Here is a 20615-nt window from a genome sequence, read left to right as displayed (position 1 = left end):
TGTAGAACTCTCAGCTTCTTCTCCAGCACCACGTCTGCCAGCGTGCTGCCATGAAGATGACAGACTAAAACTCTGAAACTGTAAGCCGGCCCTAATTAAATGCTTTGTAAGAGTTGCCATAGTCATAGTGTCCCTTCACAGCAATAGAAATCCTAAGACAGAGCTTGTCCTTTGTCTAGTGAGCAGTGAAGAGCTTCAACCTTGGTCTGCAAAAAGAATTCCAGAGGTTCTAGGGCTGGAAGAAACCAGAAGGGCAAGCATTGTCGATTTCCTGCACTGGCTTACCTGATGTGCAAATCCAGGAAGGGGCCTGTAGGGGCGGAGAGAGGACCCATCTCTCTCTGAAAGGTCACAGCAGTGAAGGGGCTGGCATAAAGCTCAACACCACCACAGCCATGCCACTCACACCCACATCTTTGCTTGGATTACTCATGGGAACATCAAATTAAGAGTTCTGAACTCACCATCCCCAACCCTAGAATCCTCAACTTGCTGGGTTCTTTATGGATACAGAAACATCATCCTTGCAGCTCCTATAACTAGAAACAAAGTTTACTCTCAAATCCAGCCAGCTCTACAGATGGTTTAGCTTACTTGAATTTGTGAATCTATCCCTTCTCTACATAATTTTTACCTGAGATCAGGCCCTGATCACTTCTCACTCCAGTCATCATTTCCACCATAATAATGCCTCCTGCAGGTCTAAAGAGTTAGCCTCTCTAAATATGATCATTCTGCTTTGGGTTAAGTCCCTAGCACACTTGGTCCTGTGGCGCTGAATTCTTTGTCTTTTCTCTTATTGTAGTGGTGATAATGTGGGATTCCAAGTAGTTAGTTTGGGAGGTGTTTCCAGGAAGCATGATGAGGTGCTTGTTTAAGACTGTTTATGTACATGAGTGCTCTGTCCCCCTATAGGTCTACACAACAGCAGAGGGCATCAGATCCCATTATACATGGTTCTGAGCCACCATGTGGTTGCTGGGAATTGGACTCAGGACTGCTGGAAAAGCAACCAGTGTTTTATAAAGGGGGTGCTTCCCTGAGATTTGGCCACACAGGCCCTGAGGTTTACCTTTGCTACAAGCAAATGTCAGAGGTTTTTGTACCTAAAATGGCCCTTACATGAAATTTGTGTTTTAGTCTTTCATGTGAGTAGACACTGTCCAGAGGGACTTGCTCTCCCGAAATGGCTAAAGCATGCCCCTACCAAACCCACTGGTCAAGGAAGTCAGACTTCAGACACATCCCAAGTAGATTTCTGATTGTCCCAGTCTAACCATCTTTAGAGACTTCCTGCAGGGAGCATTAACATGCTTGACCAAGGATGTGGCTCAGTGGTAAAGTGGTTGCCTAGCATGTGCAAGGTCTCAAAGTGATCTTCAGCCCTTCAAAAAACACACGTGCATGAGTGCATGTGTGCACGTGCACAGGTGCCACCTCCATATTCCCACAAAATGATCTTGTGTCTCTCCCTGCTGGTGTTTTTGCTTGTTTGGTTGGTTTTTTTGTTTTTGTTTTTGTTTTTGGTTTTTGGTGTTTTTTTTGTTGTTGTTGTTTTTTGAGACAGGGTTTCTCTGTGTAGCTTTGTGCCTTTCCTGGATCTCGCTCTGTAGACCAGGCTGGCCTTGAACTCACAGAGTGCTGGGATTAAAGGTGTGCACCACCAACTGGTCTTATTAGTCAATGTGAGGCCGCTTCTCCTCTCCCACCTCTTCCTAAGAGTGCCACAGCCCCTCTACCCTCTGGTTCCCCACGTTCAGATGTTGCTCTGCGTTTCTCCACTCATCTGAGAAGTGCGGGCACTGTTTAAGCAGCCCCAACACAGGTTCTCCTAAGTGATTTTTACTCTCATTTCACGCTTGAGGAACGGAGGCTCAAGGAGGTCCAAGGGCCAATAAGGGCGGAGCCTGGAGAGTGGAGGCAGACTACTCTGCTCCCTCCCCCTTAATCACCCTATGGTAACCTTTCCCACCCTCCAGCACTTGACCTTCTCTGCCCAGAGGGAGATCCGAGTCTTTCAAGTTGCTACAGTCAGATTTATTCCTACCTCTGATGCAGAAGAAAGTAACAGGGCCAAAGTTGGTATTATTCAGAGTGTGGCCAAGGTCCTGGGGCTACAGCCACACCATCTGGTCCCATGCCAGTCACGCCCAACTTCAGCTCAAGCACAAACATCCTTCAAGGCTGTCTCAATGCACCATCCCACCATAGCCGGGTGTTGAGATCCTGGGCTGGCCAGTCGCCCCAGAGAAAAGAGGAGGGGCATCAGACACATCCAGGCGCTCTAGCAGCGTTTAACTATCCAGCCCTGAACCTACAGATCCCCAGGCTCTTGCTGCTCTCTGGCGGCAGGAACCCGGAGCCAGAGCCCCGGGGATCGCACCTTGTATGCTCCGCTAGGGCAAGGGCAAGCAGAGAGTGACCGCGAGTCTAGAGAGAGGAAGGGAGGCAGCGAGACGCAGCTGGGACAAAGAGGACTGGGGTCCGGGAGAGCCGAGGAAAGGACAAGGGGACAGCTAGGGCAGAGGGAGGTCGTGGGCGCCAGCGGGGAAACACCCCCACCGCACCCCACCCCCGCAGCCTCCGGCCGCGAAGAGCCCCTTCTCTGGCTTCAGCCCTCGCTCACACCGGCCGCCCCCTCCTCCCTCCCGGCCGCCCCTCCTCCGTCCCGCCCCCGCGCAGAGTCCCAAGCGCTGCAGAGGCCGCTGCCTGCACTGCCGCTCCCGGAGCCGCCGCTCGCCCTGGACACGCTTGGAGAAGGGCGCAGGGCGACCGCCCCGGCCCTTCCCTCCCTGCGACTCCGCGGCCACCGCTAGACCGGTTCCTTCGCGCCACCGTTCCCGCTGGGACCTTCCCGGCCCTGTGGCTTCCCCTCCGCTCCCCCTGCTCCACGGCTCCCCTGAGGTCCCCTCCGCGGCGGGAACTTGGGCAGGACCGACGGGACCCGCGCGCGGGGCTGCCTCCGGCGCTGCGGCGATGCCCGCGGGCCCCCTCCTCGCCACTTGCTCGCCCTGTACCGGGGCTCGGGCCCCGACGGCTGCGCCGTGAGATGACTTTCCGCGACCTCCTGAGCGTCACTTTCGAAGGACCCCGCTCGAACAGTAGCACTGGGGGCTCCGGCGCGGGCGGTGGAACTGGCACGGCTAGACCGGAGGGCCCGGCGGTGGGCGGCGTGCCAGGGACCACTGGCGGCGGCGCTGTGGTGGGGACCGGCAGCGGCGAGGACAATCAGACCTCCACGGGAGAACCGGGGGCTGCGGCAGGCGGCGAGGTGAATGGCTCAGCGGCCGTCGGGGGGCTGGTGGTGAGTGCACAGGGCGTAGGAGTGGGGGTCTTCCTAGCAGCCTTCATCCTCACCGCTGTGGCAGGCAACCTGCTCGTCATCCTCTCGGTGGCCTGCAACCGCCACCTGCAGACGGTCACTAATTATTTCATCGTGAACCTGGCGGTGGCTGACCTACTGCTGAGTGCCGCTGTGCTGCCCTTCTCAGCCACTATGGAGGTTCTGGGCTTCTGGGCCTTCGGCCGGACCTTCTGCGACGTCTGGGCCGCGGTGGACGTGCTGTGCTGTACCGCCTCCATCCTTAGCCTCTGCACCATCTCTGTGGACCGGTACGTGGGCGTGCGCCACTCGCTCAAGTACCCAGCCATTATGACAGAGCGCAAGGCCGCTGCCATCCTGGCTCTGCTCTGGGCGGTGGCCCTGGTGGTGTCCGTGGGACCGCTGCTGGGCTGGAAGGAGCCAGTGCCCCCGGATGAGCGTTTCTGCGGCATCACCGAGGAAGTGGGCTATGCTGTCTTCTCTTCCGTGTGCTCCTTCTACCTACCCATGGCTGTGATCGTGGTCATGTACTGCCGCGTGTACGTGGTCGCGCGCAGCACCACGCGCAGCCTCGAGGCAGGCATCAAGCGGGAGCCAGGCAAGGCCTCCGAGGTGGTGCTGAGGATCCACTGTCGCGGTGCAGGCACTAGCGCCAAAGGAACCCATGGGACGCAGAGTAGTAAGGGCCACACCTTGCGCAGCTCGCTCTCTGTAAGGTTGCTCAAGTTTTCCCGGGAGAAGAAGGCCGCCAAGACGCTGGCCATCGTCGTGGGTGTCTTCGTCCTGTGCTGGTTTCCCTTCTTCTTCGTCTTGCCACTGGGTGAGTGATCCCCTCGCATTAGACTCTTCCTTCCCTTCTGGCAAGTCCCTGCCTGGAAGGCTTAGATGACCCACAACCTGTCTGTGGGCGGTTTATGACCGTCCTGGTCGGTTGTAGAGGGAGAGCAAGGGGCTCTTGGTACTTCTGAGTTTCCTTTTACAGGTTTCTCATTCTTTTTCTTACCCTTTGTGGCCTTTACAAACCTTAGTCTTGCTTTAGTTCCTTGGAAATCTGGGCAAACATCTCCCTGTAATTTGTGGCCAGCAGTAGCGTATGTGGCCCCCACATATACCCATCTCTGGAAACAGATACGTAGTGGGCGAGCCAACGTGCACTCATTCATTCACCGGCGGCAGACCCAGGTCGGTCACCTTGTATCTCAGCAGACACCAGAGGCCTTGCTTTCTCCACTCGGCATTTATTCAGTGGCCCCACCGGTGTCTGTGAGAACCCTGTGGGCTTTCCCTGCTGAAATCTCCTCTTGGAGGGGATGGAGAAGGGGACCTGTGGGGGGAGGGGGAGGACAGAGTGAGGAAACTGTGAAGTGGACAGTTACTACTGTGGATAGTATTTACAGAGTGGACTAGTTCCCTTACAAGGGCCCTGCAATCCTGGGGGAAAGGCAGCTGTTCTCAGGGGATTCCTCCCACCCCTTGAGGCTAAAAGCCCTGGAGCAGGGCCCAAGGGGCTGGACCGGCACAGAGAAGAGAAAGGGGCACTGTGTCTAAGGCTCTTTGCTCTGGTCACGTTGCTCACAACTGCAGTGGCTGCAGGTTCAAGCAGAGCCTCTTCAGCCTTTCCCTTGGCTGCTTGCACTTGCGAGACTCAGTCAGGAAAGGAACAATGGCCTCCCTCCCGATCCTCTGCAAGTCTCTCATAATTCAGTTGTGTCACTCTCCTGCAAGTCCCTTGGTGATTGTATACTTCTTGGGAACAAAACTCTCTTCTGTAGCTTACAGAGGGTAGCCTTCAGATTTATTATTGTCCAAAACAGGTCACTGTTGGTATTTACAGTATAACCACAGGCCCACACTGCAGGAGTCCCGGACGGAGGCTGTTCCCATCAGAAAGGGGCTATTCAGGGAATTGCTTCCTTCCTCCACCTTGGCCCTCACCCTCTGTGAGTAAGTTCCTTACCTGTACCTATCTCTGGTCTTCTCACTTGGTCTTCCCTGTGTCTGGAGGGCACACCCCGTAAACCTCTTAGCTAACTCCCAACCTGTGGGTTTCTGCTTAAACACCCCCATGAGCGTCTGGCTCCCTCACTGGCTTGTCCTGTCAACTGCATCACCCCTGAACCCATCGCACCCAGACTGGTACCTGGCATTTGAGGGGCAACACCGCTCTTCATTGAGGACACAGGCTCTGGTGCTTGAGTTCAAATCCCAACCCTGCCTCTCCATGACTATGTAGCCTCAGGCAGACCTCTGTTTCTTCCTCTTTGAGTGAGGATGGTGATGAGAGTAATGATTCTGACCTTGACAAGTGTTGTGAGAGCCAATGAATTGCTGTGCATGCGTGTGATGGAGGCTTATGTGAATGTCGTACAGGGACCACCCCGCTTCCCCCAGATCAGGAGAAGGAATAAATCCCCCACTAGAAAATCATCCAGCCAAGGTCTGTTTTGGGGTTGGGTTGGGGAATGTGAAAGCAACCAAGTTATAGGAGGGGACAGATAGCCAGGATAAAGAGGTTTTGTGTCCTTCTGTCCCCACACACATAAACCCTCTCCAAGGCCCAGCCCCATGGCCCTGCTCTGGCCTTGCCTTGTGGAACCTGTTCAGAGGCATCTCATTCTCCTTCCTGTGTATGTCTTCCTCACACCAGTCCCCACAGGGAATGCTCAGCCTGGGTAGAAAAATGCCACCTCCCTTTTCACATTTTCCTTTACGTCTTTTAAACATTTTTTGCTACAGAATAGTATGCAAATGAGGAGAGACTAATCTAATAATATTATAATAATATAATAAGCACCCATGGACCTATGATCTCCCACACTGAGCATGTGCTGAGCTAGCCATATCTACCTTCTATCCTTCCTCTTGCTGCATGCATAGAACAGATCACAGATGAACCCAATGCCCCGCTTCCTCCTCCACCTCCCCAGAGGTGATGCTGGCATTTATCACTCCCAGGTATTTGTTGATACTCTTACCACAAACATCCACACTCATTTCAAAGCCTAGCATTGTTCTGTATGTCTTCAGAATCTGTATCAATGGCACCCACTGTGCATACCACTCTTTAGTCTGCACTTTTCATCCAACATTATGTCCTTGAGATCCATGCAGTGTGGGGCCACTATTAGTGCATTTGAGACTACTGCATGGTGTGCTGATCCAGTCTCCCACTGAATGTTAGGTTTTTCTCATTTTTTTTTCCACAGTTAAAATCAATGCAGCCAAAGACTAGGACTGTTTTTTGAGGTCCAGATCACATCCTCTTCCAGGAGAGCCTCTCTAAGTCTCCGTGACCTCTGCCCCTTGTTGGCATGTGCTGCCCTTTCTCGGTCCCTATATATCTGCTGCTGCTCCCACATGGTATAGGAGCGCTAGAGATGTCTATATCTGGCTCCAGGAAGGGATTACATGGGCGTATGAATATGCAAAGCTATCAAGTTGTGTGTTTTAGGATGTGCGGACCAGCTCAAACTCCCGGCAGAGCTTAATCCTGGGGAGCTGGCAATAATGAACAAACAGGACAGGTGCCGAGCAAAGAAACAGAATATTCTCCTCTACCCCATATAGACTGGAGGGCAAAGAGGAGGGTAGAAGTTGCTGTGGGAACAAGAGGTGGTCTGGAGGCTGTTGAGGAGGGATAGGGGTCAGGAGGCTTGTGAGGGAAGAGGTGCCCTTGAGCGAACATTCTGAGTTGCAACACTTTGTGAGGAATGTGGCCTTCAAGGAGCCAGCATGCTTTAGCTGGGAGGTGCTTGGATAAAGTCTATAGGGGATTTGAGCACAGAGGCTGGGGATGAGGGTGCTGGTGGGGGTGGGGGGTAATAGTCTCCCAAGAAGAATCAGGAGAAGGAAGCCAGGGGAATACCTGTTTAGAAAGAGCCAAACAGAAGTCAGGAAAGGCAGCTGGGAGAGGAGCGGTACAACTGAGGCACAGCTGAGGAACAGCCGAGGTGCAGCCAAGGAACATCAAGGCACAGCTGAGGCACAGCTGAGGCACAGCTGAGGCACAGCTGCGCAGGTGGAAAACCTTCAGGTCCACGTGTGTGTGCCAGCTGTGACAAGCACCAGACATGGAGGTGCTGGGGAAGAGCAAGTGATGTGTGTCCACAAAAGGCCATGGTTATAAAAATGAAAACAGCCATATGGTCCCTCTCTGGGGAGACACACTGGGGGGCCACAGTGCCCTCACTCACACCTCTCATGTTCAGGAGACCCAGCTGCAATAGAGATGTAGCTGGTGAGCAGAAACAACATGGGGTAGCAAGAGTGTTAAGGAAAAGTCTGGAATCCCCGAGGAATGCTAGCACAGAGGGCCATAGACTGCTACCTATCAGCCCCAACATGCCGGCTGGTCATAGTAGATGTGGCCTGAGCACTGGGGAGGCTGAAGCAGTCTATTTAGTGAGACCATGTCCCCCTCCCCCCAAAGAAGAGCGATATGCTTTTGGTCAAGTCAAATGTACTGCAAAGGAGGACCAACAATATGTGTACTGAACTGTGAGGCCCCGACGGACAGATGCAAGGCACACAAAATCATGAAGGGCCCAGATAAGCTGTAGATCATCTCATTTACATCTGCCTTACTTTCCCCATGAGGGACAAGCATGGGGCATATATTCCCCAGAGGTAGGCGGAGATTACATACTAGGAACCTCAGACATCACCTGTCTGGTACTACATACAGCTCCAGGGAGCACAGAGAGCTACTGCTGGTGCCAGAGCCATGTGTGGACACTTGCAGCCCTTGCCCTGGTGAGTGGCCACAGGCCTGTCTGCCTTCTTGTCTGTTCCATGCATGACAGCACACTTACAGACGGGCCTGGACAGGACAGTGCTTCCTATTCAGTCTCAGAGGCATTCCAAGTGAGACTGGAAATACAGACAGACCCTATGGGAGCTGTGGAGAAAAGAGTTCTTGACATCCCTGCCCAGGACAGACACATTTCCTCTGGTCCTAAGCCAGCTGGCACAGAGCTAGATGCTATGAAAAAAAATCCATAAGAAACTATATAAATAGACCCTGGTCACAAGCAGCCCAAACTGCGGTGTGTATAGGCAAGGATAGCAGTCAGACTACTACATAGGACTTGTCTGGAAAACTTCAAGATGGAAGATAGGTTGCCCCTGAAACCTGCACATATAGGACCCAGCCTCACCCCTTGCCGTTCTGATGACACTGACAGACTCTGGTTTTTTGACCAGGTCGCCAAGCATCACTGGCTCCTGCAGACATTTTATTTTTTGCAGTGATGAGGACTGGACCCAAGCCATGTGTTCCACCGCTGAATTACACCTCAAGTCCCATCACTGTCCTCTGAATGCACCACCCAGGGCAGCTTCAGAGGCTCTGACTGAAGTCCACACAGTCCATCCAAACCTCATGACCCCATTCCAGCCATCTGGGAGCCATAACTGGTCCTCTCTTTCATAGTGTTGGCTTGTCTTTATGGTACAAAGAATGTCTCTGACCCTCAGACTTAGTCCGTTGCCTGCTCCAGTGCACTATGCTGTCAGGATTCAGTGTGTATGATAGTGTGAGGGCTGAGGACACTTACCACATAGCACAGTAGAGTAGCCGTGTTGGTGGGGTACCCAGGCTTAACAGACCTGGAATTGGCAGGCTATGAGAAAACAGGTCCAGAGATGATGCCCAGGCAGGAGAATGGAGAAATAAACCATTTGGCCATAGACTTGACTGCTATACAGCAAGGAAAAATAACAAGTGAATTTTGTGGACTTTCTGTTGAGTGGAGTAAGCCAGCTTGGGAGCATAGAGTGTATTGACCATATGATTCTATGTGTATGACATTCAAAAATCGGCAAAATCTAATCAATGATAAAAATGAAAACAGTGGTTGCCTTTGTGTGCATGAGAGAGTGGGGACAATGAGTGCCAGCTGGAAGCAAGTGCTAGAACTTTCCATGATGCTCGGGGACAGATGCAAGTGTTGTCATCGTGGTATACACTTAAGGCAGACACACTTACATTAGTGTTTGCAAATCCAAAAACCTGGTCTGTGTCTGTAAGCTCCTACCTTCCACAGAGCAGGTGCTTGGTGAACTTGTGTAGGGCGGGGAAGTGGAGAAACCCACGTATTTGCATATCCTGCGTGCCATGGGTCTGGGTGGCACAGAACAGCCCGGTGTTTTACTTCAGTCCACTTTATTTTATCTTAAGTGTGCACACACTATTATTAACTATAGGGACAATGCCGCACAGCTGGTCGCTAACACTTGATGATCATACCAGATGGAAGTTTTAACAGCTCCTGTTCAGAAACTGAGTGCCTCAAAGAGACATCTGTTCTCCGGCGTGGTTTCTAGGCATCTGTGCTGTTGTGTGGTACCTTACAGGTTTGTGCTTGGCCACAAATTGTCTTCTGAAACATTTGACAAGCCTTCAGGATCTGAGTGTGTTCTTGCTCTCCAGTCTACTGAGAGTTTCAGGCTCAGCTTGTACTTTGCCGCCCCAGGCCTGGCATTCACAATTTTTCTTTTATTGGGAAATGACAATTAAGATACCACAATGTGACCTCTCAGCTGCTGACTGACACTGCTATCTTATCTGCCATCAGTTCTGGCTCAGGTTCAGGACAGAGCTAAGAAATACAATACCTTTAGAAAACCCCAAAACACTTACGATGCTCACAAGCTATCTCCTCCATTTCCATGCCTAGCCATCAATGTGGCATCATTGTACTGAGGCTGGTCTATGATGGCACCTCATGCTCCAGGCTGACTGACGTTCCCTCTCCTCTGTCCTTGCAGGGCCATGCTTGAGTTCCTGTGCCCACCTGCATCCCCCACCCCTGCATGCTGGGTGGATGGTGTCTGAGTCCATCTGCTCTGGTCCTCCTTCCTTGGCTCCCATCATGTTGAGCTCAGCCTCAGTACGGCCAATCCCATGACTTAGCCCTTCATTTGCTCTGAGCACTTTGGACCCCTCTCACCCTTACTCCTGGGAGTCTCAGATCCAGAACTGGGCCCACCATCCTCCCAGGCGGTACAGCCGTGTGCTGATGAATACATTCTCATTGGCTCTGGGGTGGGACTGATTTGTAGTATCAGCCCATTCCTGTGGTATAAGTATTCTCAACGTAATCAAATGTCAAGTTCTGAAAAACACAACCACCCAGTTTGCTAGATCCCTGAGAATGGAACAGTCAGCTCTTAAGAGCCAGTGCAAACTATTTAGCTGAGCGTGCCAACGAGGTACCAACCTCTACGTAGTCATCCCTCTGCCCAGGGACAGCCTCAGAGTGTCCTTGGGAGCCCTTACAGGTTCCCTTCAGCTCTAATTCTCCGAAATCTCTAGTTCTTTCCTTCCTAATGGAACTACTCCTGCCAGCTTCTGTACCTTATGTCTCCCTTCATATGCACAGCACACAGTCCTGTCTAGAGAGCTGTCGTAACATGCTCCCCACTCAGCATGATGGCCTCCTTTGCCCTCATCCTTACCTTACCATCTCATTGGTAGCTTTCCTCTGTTATAGCTACTTGTAAAACACCCCTTGTCACTTACCTCTCAAAGACTGTTCTGATATTGGCCGCCCTCTTCCAGCCAGCAATGCTTCAGCTCCACTCAGGGTAGCTCTTGCTGTACTAGCCTCTCTCCCTCTTTGGCACTGTCGCCAATGGCAGCCCAATAGTCAATCTACTTTCAGGCCCTTTCATCCTCTCCTGTTACGTCAGCCTCCCCCCCTGGACTCTTGCCATCCCTCGGGTCTTACACCCTGCATGCACACTTCTCTGGTGGTACCCTCAGCCTCCTTAGGGGGCCCTTCCCCCACTCTGATCCCCGTTTAATTTCAGGTCCATATTCCAGACCCTCAAACCGTATTAATTTCCTATCTTGCTGTAACAAATGACCATTGATTGAGTGGCTTAAAACAATGAATCATCTTCTGGGGATGAAGGCCATAAGTCCTCAAATCAGGTCCTGGCTGGCTGCCTCCCTAGGGGATCTAGAGGAAAGATGTTCCCTGACCTTCCGCAGTCCCTGAGAGACAGCTCTGGTCCCTCCTCCGTGCAGAAATGTCCACCATCACATCACCATCTGACTCTCACCCTCTGCGTGGACCCCTGTGAGACTACCTTGTGCCAGTCTGGCTTACTTGCATTAGCCATGGAAGGTCTGGACAACCCGGGGCCCTTATTCCATCTGCTGCACTCCCACACCCTGACGTACTAGCTTCCCTTCCTGGGCTCCCCTTCCCTTCCTGGGCTCCACTTTCCACTCCCCTGAGTCTGCTACTTCCCATCTTCCCACACAAGAGGCATCTCTGCGTCCTCCAGTGCCCACAGCCTGTGCTTCTGCCTCAGACCTTCTTCCACACCCCAGCCAGCTACTCCACCCACTGAGCATCCCTCTCTTTAGCCTGTCTCATTTTCCCACTCCCACTGCCCTGCCTAAGCAATTCAGCCAACGAATGTCCCAGGTCCTCTGTGCTAGCCACCATCACCTTCCTAGCAGGAGCTGGCCGCTGACTCTCCTAACAGTGCCACAATGCCAATGCTATCAGCTATAAGAGAAAATTGACACAGGGAAGCTGAGTAACATGATCCAAGTTCCCACCTCACTTGGTGTAAGGTCTCACATTGGAACCCAGGCACTTCGGCCCCCAGCATCCTTGTTATTGCTTGCCTGGATGAAAGACCGGACTGGGCTAGGGTAAGATGCCAGTCTGTAGCCATATTTTCAGCTTTAAATATCACCCAGACCCTCAGTCCCTACACATATCTCCTAGGCTCTTTGCCAGGTGTTCTTCTGCACTGACTGCTCGTCATGAGGAAGACCTGAGCATAGTCATAGGACATGGCTTCTTCCAAAGTGGCCTAGGCTCTGCCAGACGAAAGCTGAAAGCCCATAGTGCCCGAGTTAAGCCCTGGGTAAGTGGAAGATTGGGCTTCTTCACTCTGCAGTGATGACCCAGAACATACGTTGACCCTGTGATTGAGCGGTGTCCAGGTTGCTCAGCACTGGGACTCCCATCCATGGTGCCCACTGCCAGGGGGACCTTCTGTCCTGGGCAGAAGCTTCTATCCTGCACAGACCCAGGAGCACTGCCAGCAGAGTCCGGAGGGGCTCCTGCTTGGGGTAAGTCTAGTTTGACTAAGCGCAGGAGCCACTGGACAGATGTGCAGTCCCAGTCACCCGATTGTCTGAGGCCACAGACTGGAGCAGGGGAGATCAGTAAGGAAGTGTTACAGGGGGGAAGAGAGGGAAGAGAGTGGGAAGGTGGGGAGACAGGAAGAAGGACAAAGAGTTGGTGATATGGTAGGACCCAGCTCAGGCCTAGAGGAGGCCAGAGAATGAGAGCCTGGAGTTCATATCCATAACGTACTCTGAGGGCTGCCCTGCCGTTCCATGTCCCTCGGCCCCTAATGGAGGCCAAGGTTCTCTGCCAGCTTCAGGGAGCCCAACAGTCCTGAGGCAGGCAATCCTGGGGCCCAGAAGAACATCGGACCCATTCCTGATCTATCTCATGCCAGAAGACTCTGCCAGTGACCCTTCACCATAGGGAACTGGCAGTGCCCTCAATATGCCCTTCCATGTCCTCGTAATCTATACAGGTCCAGCGTGTACCCAGGTCACCTCTTCCTGACAGCCCTCCATGATTCTTTCCAATTCAGAGTGCCCTTGTTTCTTCTCATGCTCCCCTCACTCACTCTCCTCTGCAGCCCTCTGAACTCCCTGGCTTCTTCTCCAAACTATGAGGGATTCTTGCTGCTTCCAGACCTTTGCTCATGCTCTTGCCTCCACCCAGAATTTACTTCCCAAGATGAACGTCGAGCTCGTGTGTAGACACACACACACACACACACACACACACACACACACACACACACACACACAGTTCTCCTTACAGGTCCTCAAGTACTGTATCAGAGAGGTTTTCGGGCCCTGCAAGGGACAGAGGTCCAGAGTCCCTTGGGGAGGAGGGACAATGAACACCAGTGTAAGAGCCACTAAGTGGCCAGCTGGAGAGCTGGGACATAGGGGTTAGCAGGGGTTTGCATTCCTTCTCTCCTGACCCTGCTGGTGGGAGGAGGCATGAGGACCAGAAGATGGTAGGATTTTAACCCCTAGTATCTCTCTCAGCCACAGGAAGAGCATGCTGTCGACCGAGGTCACTAGTGGGGGAAGGGCAAAAAGCAGGGGGTAGGGGACACAGTCTGATACTTCATGGCCAGCTACAACTTCTGCTCGGGGCTGGCTGTGAATTCTGACAGCCTGCCAAGGACATGCTCCTTTCTGGGGCTGCCAGAAGAGGCTGTTAATCACAGAGCCTGCCCCTCGGCCTCAGAGCTGTCCATCCTCCCCAGGGCTTGGCCTATTTGCTCCTGTGCCTCTCTTGACTTACCCCAGATCCCAGCAGCTCCTCCTCAGCCTGCTCTTCTGCTCCTTGGGAAATAACATTGGCTGGGACAAACCAGGCTGCAAAGAGATCCCCACCCCGCCTTCTCATCCCCAGTATGTGCCCAGCTGGGCCAGCCAGTAGGGTTTACCTGCTGACCAGGCCCCTTTCTGACCAGCAGTGGCCACATTGCAGGACACTAAGCTAGACCTCTTACACCACATCAGCATTAGTCAGCATTGCCCTCTCCGTGACAAATCCTGAGACAGCTAAGTGAAAAAGAGAAAGCTTTCTTTTGGGTCACTGTTTGGAAGGCTGCAGTCGTGATTGGCTGACCCATTGTTTGGGGCATGAGGTGAGGCAACATGCCATGGAAGCAGTGAGTACCTGGGAAACAGAAGAGGAGCCATACTCCCCATGACCTAAAATCCTCTGGCTAGTCTCCTCTTCTTGGCCGGTCCACCACCTCCCAGTGGCTGCATGGACGGGGGAGCACACCTTCAACACATGGGCCTTCCAGGGAACTAACAACCCTCTTACAGGACTTCGGGAAGGCAAGTGGGTACAACCAAGCCAAATGAATGGAAACTGAGCAGGGCTGAGAGGTGAGGAGTAGGAGGACCTGCTTGGGGCTAAGTGTGAACTTGGAGGAAGGCAAGACAAAGGTTGCTCTATGTCTCCCTGTGTTATAGGAGTTGTAGCATGTTCTTGGAGCTGTGGAGTACCCCTGAGAAGGGTCAGAGGAAAGGAGAGAAACCATTTTAACGAAAAAGCCTCCCTGAAGCGGTGGGCAGATTGGAGGGGACAGGTGGAGGCTGGAGGCTGTCAGGGGTGCTGCAGCCCCACTAAGCAAAGTGACATGAATAGAGAGGCACCCGGCTCCAGGAGCCCCGGTGGAGGGCCCACCCGCTAGAAGGGGAGCTAGGCATGGTTAGATGTGTGGTATAGACTCCTTCAGCGGGGGCCAAGCGGAGTAGACAGAAGTCCTGTCCTGGCGTCACCGGCCCAGGGTAGAAGGGGATGGGGGACAGAGAAGCTGAGTTGTGACTCCAGCAGGATTGGAGAAGGCGGTGAGTACTGGAACACAATAGTGCTAAGTGAGAAGTAAGCAGAGTGGAGACATCCAGTTAGGTGTAGAGTCTGGGCAGCCTTACTGCAGAGACGATGGAAGAAGATTCTGAGGGCAAGCTGAGGTCCGTGTGGGTGAGACGCAACAAGGAAGACAGTGGCTGCCATAGAGGGGGGTGGGGCATGTGGAGTTGTGCACATTATACCCCCCACTCCCACCCCCACCCCCACCCCATTACCTTGGGGAAAACAGAGGAGCTGCCAGAGAGTTTTGAGCAGGGGACTAACAAGATCAGTTTACCTTTTTTCAAAAGTCATTTGAAGGGCTGAGACTGCTCAGCAAATAAAGTGCTTATCATACAAGTACAGGGACCAAATTTGGATCCCCAGCACCTGTGTAAAGGGCTGGACACACAGGAGTGGGAGCATGAAACCCCAGAGCTGGGGAGACAGAGATGGGAGGGAAGGGGGATGTTAGGACAGTTGAGCTGGGGGAAAGAAAGAGCCGGAGCCTCCTCGGACAGATCCAAGGTCAGAGCCCCACCTGTGTACAGGCTGTGATTCTGTGGCTCACAGGTTAGGTTCTGGCTGGATGGGGATATGGGAGGGTGGTGAAGGAAACGGCTGTGGTGCTGACAACATGAGTGGCCGCTAAGCAGAGAAGGATGCAGATGCTAGGAACAAGCAACGGAGCTGGCACATGGTCACACTACCGATAAGGGAAAAGAGAGGGGGATGTGAGAGGCTGCAGTGAGCAATATACAGAGCCTATAACTAAAGAATAGACTAGCTCTGGCTTGTGCTTGCCAGGGACCCCCAGCTGCCGTGTGGAGATACCCCTCGAGCAGGCGCTGCCATTAGACAGGGTTGGTGGTCTGGGCCACAGTCACAAGGAAGCAGGGCAAAACATCAGGACTCAGAGACCAACAATTGATGACAGGTATAGTGTGGGGTGCCACATGGGGAGAGTCTATGGGTGATCAGTACCCACTGCATTTCAAAGTGAGTATGATGTGTTGGGGGTGAAGGGCTTCGTAAGTCACTCTGCTGGTCAGAAGTGGGTGGAAGACACCACATGGGAAGTTGTCACTGCCCAGTGTGTAGGAAGAGCATCTGGGGCTCAAAAGCAAGAGTGGGGATCCCATCGCAAGCAGAACACAACCAGACAGTAGACTGGTCACGTGGCTTGTACAAAGACACGCATTAGGCAAGATGCTAGAGCAGGGCTGTGACACTGGGGACCCAGGGAAAGGGAGAGGCTACAACGCACAGGAGGGAAGTGGAGTCAGTACACAGTGGCCTCGTCGGTAAAAAGAACTTCTAAAGTTTGCCCAGCTGGACTTTGTGCCTGCAAGAAATCAGAGGACAATGTTCAGGATGGAGAGTGAGCCCACCGGAGCCAAGAAGGAGAGTACCCTAGTGCTCAGAGCAGCCCTGACTCCCAGACTCCTATGAGACTTCCATCGTTTTAGTCTGTACTGTGTTACTATAACAAAACAACGGAGGTTAATTACCAATAAAGAAAAGAAGTTTATTTGCATCACGGTTCTGGTAGCTGGGAAACTCAAACAACATCAGCATCAGTATCTAGGAAGGGCATGTGGAAGAAGCATCACAGCTTGGAAAAGAAGCAAGAAGGGGAATGGCTGTGTGCAAGTGGAGCAGGTATCTGGGGTGGTCATGCTTTATACCTCACTGTCGTGAGAACTATTCCGGCCTCACAAGACCTGGCCCCTCCCACCAGGCAGCATTAATCTATCCATGAGAGTGGAGCCACCACAACCCACCCACCTTCCGCAAGGCCCCTAGCTCTTACACATTGCCCCACCTCGGGACACATTGAGGATGGGGCTCCCAGGGCACTTGTGACAGAGCTGATGCACCGAGGGATAAGAAGGCAGAGCAGCTGGGGGGCCCAACAGCTGTCTCAGGCAGACTCAAGGGAGTTGGCAGTGGCAGAGAAGGATTTGTCCACTGATGCCTCTGCAGCACTGGCCCTGGCAAGTGCCCGTTTTCACGGGTCTTTAGAGAGTTCTCCACCCCACACATATTGTGCAGCAGGAAGGAGTGTGCCTATACCCCTTCAGACCCTAGGGATCCTTGCAACATGTGTGAGCTTCAGAGAAAGTGTGGAGAGGAGAGGGACTGCCAGAGGGAGAGCAAAGGGGTGCAGGGAGGCGGAGGCTGGAGCACCATTCCAGGAAGAAGAGGCATGGTCCTCACCTGGGACCATAACAGGAAATATCTCCCAAGACCTGCTGCCCCTGGAACCTGCAACCTGCAGCACAGATGCCTGGATTTTCTAAGCGCACAGTGGTCAGAAAGAGAGTAAGGACCAGTTGTGGTGAGGCTGAGGGACCGTCCATCTCCCTCGGACCTTCAGTTTGCTCAGACCCACTCCTGAGTGCCTCCCTGCATCGCTTACCCAGGGGTTTCTGTAGCGTATTCATCCTTGTAGTCCATCCCTAAAGTAGGCAGAAAGTGAGAAAAGTTGATAGCTGAAGAAAACAGCTGAAGATTGGTAGAAAAGAGTGGTAGATACCCACATCCCTCCGCAGTGGTGGGGAAACCCAGAGAGCCCCTTTGGGGCTCAGTTTCCCATGTTAGCAGCTGACTTACTGGACTCCTTCCTTCCCCTGTGTTAGCGCCGACACCAGGTGTTTCCCTTCCAGACTGAAGATCTGCACTTGAACCCTGTCCCAGAGCTTGCTTCTGGGGGAACTCGAAGTCAGACCTCAAGGGAGGCAACTGGTGTGGCTGGAAGGCTGCCTTTGAATCCCAGCCCCTCGGTGTGTGAGGAACTCCCCGTTCCAGGGAGACTCTGGACGAGTCAGTTGTACATAAATTAAAGTATCGATGTTTGTAGTAAGACTGGGGCAGTACTAAAACAAGCCACAAATCTGAAGAAAAACCAGGCTGGCAACAAGCGCTGGAAAGCATAGCCCACTGGTGTGTCATGCACAGTGAAACAGAAAAGACTGTAGTCGGAGTCGGAATGTTATTTCCAGCATTTGGCCTGGCTTTGCAGTCGTTGAGGGATGCTATTCTTGAGGGCTATCTTCCTTCAGGATAAGGTCATTCTGGCATTTTCCAGAATAACACCTCTCCCAGGGGAAACCGACTTTACAAGCCCCAGTACCCACAAACCCACTCTCTAGATACAGATGCTAGGTTCCCTTCCCAGAGCTGTGATGCCCTCTCTGAAAAGCCACAGGAAGCGGGGTGGGGTGGAAGAAGATCTCAGGGGTGGGTGAGTAGGTGGGTTGGTTAGTTGACTTGCTTGCTGTCCTGGGGATTGAACCCAGGGGTTCTCAAGTGTTGCAGGAATTCTCTAGCACTGATCTATACTCCCAGCCCAACACGTTTGGATTAAAATTCTGCTAAGCACTGAGCTCTGAAATTTATGAATCTGCATGAAATCCCATCCAGAGGAGCATTACTGTCGTCTCTAGTTCGCAGAAAAAGAAAGTGAGATTTCCAGGGGTCGGCGACGACATGAGCAAGATGTCAAAGGCTGAGCTGTGCGGTGGGTGCTGCCCTGCCTCCTCCTGCCCTCTCAGCATCAGGAACTGGTTTCTCCACGTGGATAGTAGGTGATATGCAAGGTGGTTAATGAGTGGGGCATAGTGCCTCTGGGATGGCTGCGAGGTGCCCCTGAGCCTGCACTGAGCCCTGCCCTTCCATGGTAATCACACTGTCACCTAGGGCCGCAGCAACACCTTCTGACCCCTCCACAGCACCCAACAGTGGGCAAACTTTGGTCACCCCTTAATTCCAGGCTTCTTTCTCTTTGTGCTTAGGCAGTAGAGAACATTGCAGAGAGAGAGTGCCATAAAACACCGTACCAAAAAAAAGGTTGCAAATGAACTCATTTTGTTTAAAAAAAAAAAAAAAAAAAACTAGTCAAAATATTTTCCATGGAACTTGTAGCAGAATTGTGTTTCCACATCAACGCCTTAAAGAACAGGACGTGCTGGTGTCTTTTAGAAGGTGCCCTTTGCAGAGAAGAGGATCGTGAAGAGATCTCCACACAGACCCCAGTAACTGAGCTCCATAGTGAAGACTGCAGATGGAGAAACTGAGGCTGCGTGTGGTTTGGTTTCACTCTGGTCAGGATTTGTTGCCTGTGCCCAAATAACGATCAGGTCGGACTCGGAAAACAGGAAGAAAGGTCCGCTTGAGCTCTGCTGCTGCTGCCAGTGACTCGGCTTCTGAGGTAGGCAGCTGTCAGCCTCCCCGCAACCCACATCCGCTAACTACCCGCGTCTCTGTCCCCTGCAGGCTCTCTGTTCCCGCAGCTGAAGCCATCCGAGGGCGTCTTCAAGGTCATCTTCTGGCTGGGCTACTTCAACAGCTGTGTGAACCCGCTCATCTACCCCTGCTCCAGTCGCGAGTTCAAGCGCGCCTTCCTCCGCCTCCTGCGCTGCCAGTGTCGTCGCCGCCGCCGCCGCCTCTGGCGCGTCTACAGCCACCACTGGCGAGCCTCGACGGGAGACCAGCATCCTGACTGTGCCCCCAGCCTGCGCGTCGCACCCCCGGGAGCCCCCCTGGCCCTCACTGCACACCCGGGCCCGGGCTCCGCAGGCACGTCCGAGGCGCAGGCTCCCGTCTCCGGCCGTCGAAAGCCAGCCTCCGCCCTCCGGGAGTGGAAACTGCTCGGGCCGCTGCAGAGACCCACGACCCAGCTGCGTGCGAAGGTGTCCAGCCTGTCCCACAAGATCCGCTCCGGGGGCGCACGGCGCGCGGAGACTGCGTGCACCCTGCGATCGGAGGTAGAGGCGGTGTCTCTAAGCGTTCCCCACGACCGGGCAGAGGCGGTCATCTGCCCTGCCTATGAACCAGCCGACTACAGCAATCTCCGGGAGACTGACATTTAAGGACCGAGACCTACCCAGGTTAGGGGAAGTGCTGGAGCCAGGGATGGGGTGCATTGTGGGATGCTGCCTCGGGATCCAGGGCTCTGCCCACGCGGGGGGCTCCATCCCCAGAGCACTTCCAAGGTGGTGAGTTATGGCATCCCCTGATGGAACACAGGTGTCCAGAGCTCTTCCTGGAAGGGAAAGACTGCAGGGTTCACCCTTCTCATCCAGTTTGAGAACTGCTTAGTCAGCGGGTCCTGAAGTCAGGGCCACACTCCTTGGGGAGGAAGAGGAACAGATTCTTGCTTTGCTGCTCCCAGGAAAAAGATCAGTGGACAGTTTGTACTCCTGCTGCCACCCGGAGGAAGTCAGTGGACCTACCATAGGAACTGCATCCTGCAAGCTTTGGTGGCATGTTGGATGATGCCTGCCATACAAATCTGTTGTTTTTCTCCCTTGGCCCACTGCCCCCTCTTCACATTCCTAACCTGTATGTACCCTTCACCTGGCCCAGCCCTCACTATTACCCCCCCAGGGGCCTTACTGTTTACACTCTGTACATAATTCATTGTACCTGTCTGTGCCCACCACTTCTCACTGGGATTCCAGGCTGCCGACAGGGGAGAGCCTTATTTATCATTTTGAAACCTATTTATTGGTAAGAGTACTTATATTTTGTTCAGACTGTGCAAACTGTCCATCTTTGGCCTGTAATTCATATAGAGCCTCCTTTTTCTAAAATCCTTAGACCAACACAGGATAGTCGATGTTCACTTTGCTAGTTTTATCATAACTGCCTCTCTGACCGTTGCTGCCCTTTAGGGTTTATGAGGGGGCAGTGCTGTAGAGGTCAGAAACACATTTTGGGAGTTTGTTCTCTCCTTCATCCATGGGGGTCACTATCCTCTGGCCACTGTCCTTTGGGTCTTTCAGCAAGGTGAAAGGACTTTGTTGGCCTTTAAAAGTCACATAAGCACAAACTTTCTTTTTGTCCGCCTCCCTAGATGC

At 53.1% G+C, this 20615-nt stretch overlaps 1 protein-coding gene across 1 annotated transcript; it reads left to right on the top strand.

The window, feature by feature from the left end:
• The first annotated feature begins 2278 nt into the window (after nt 1-2278).
• Nucleotides 2279-20383, top strand: Adra1d (adrenoceptor alpha 1D). Its single transcript, XM_036183097.1, has 2 exons — nt 2279-4142; nt 19030-20383. The coding sequence occupies exons 1-2, from the start codon at nt 3050-3052 to the stop codon at nt 19623-19625; spliced, it is 1689 nt and encodes a 562-aa protein (XP_036038990.1). The 5' UTR covers nt 2279-3049; the 3' UTR covers nt 19626-20383.
• Nucleotides 20384-20615: the final 232 nt, after the last annotated feature.

The sequence above is a fragment of the Onychomys torridus genome, chromosome 4 (assembly GCF_903995425.1).
Source record: "Onychomys torridus chromosome 4, mOncTor1.1, whole genome shotgun sequence".
In the NCBI taxonomy this organism is placed as follows: Eukaryota; Metazoa; Chordata; class Mammalia; order Rodentia; family Cricetidae; genus Onychomys; species Onychomys torridus.
Note: the sequence above shows the minus strand (reverse complement) of the source record. Positions and strands in the feature narration are given on the sequence as shown.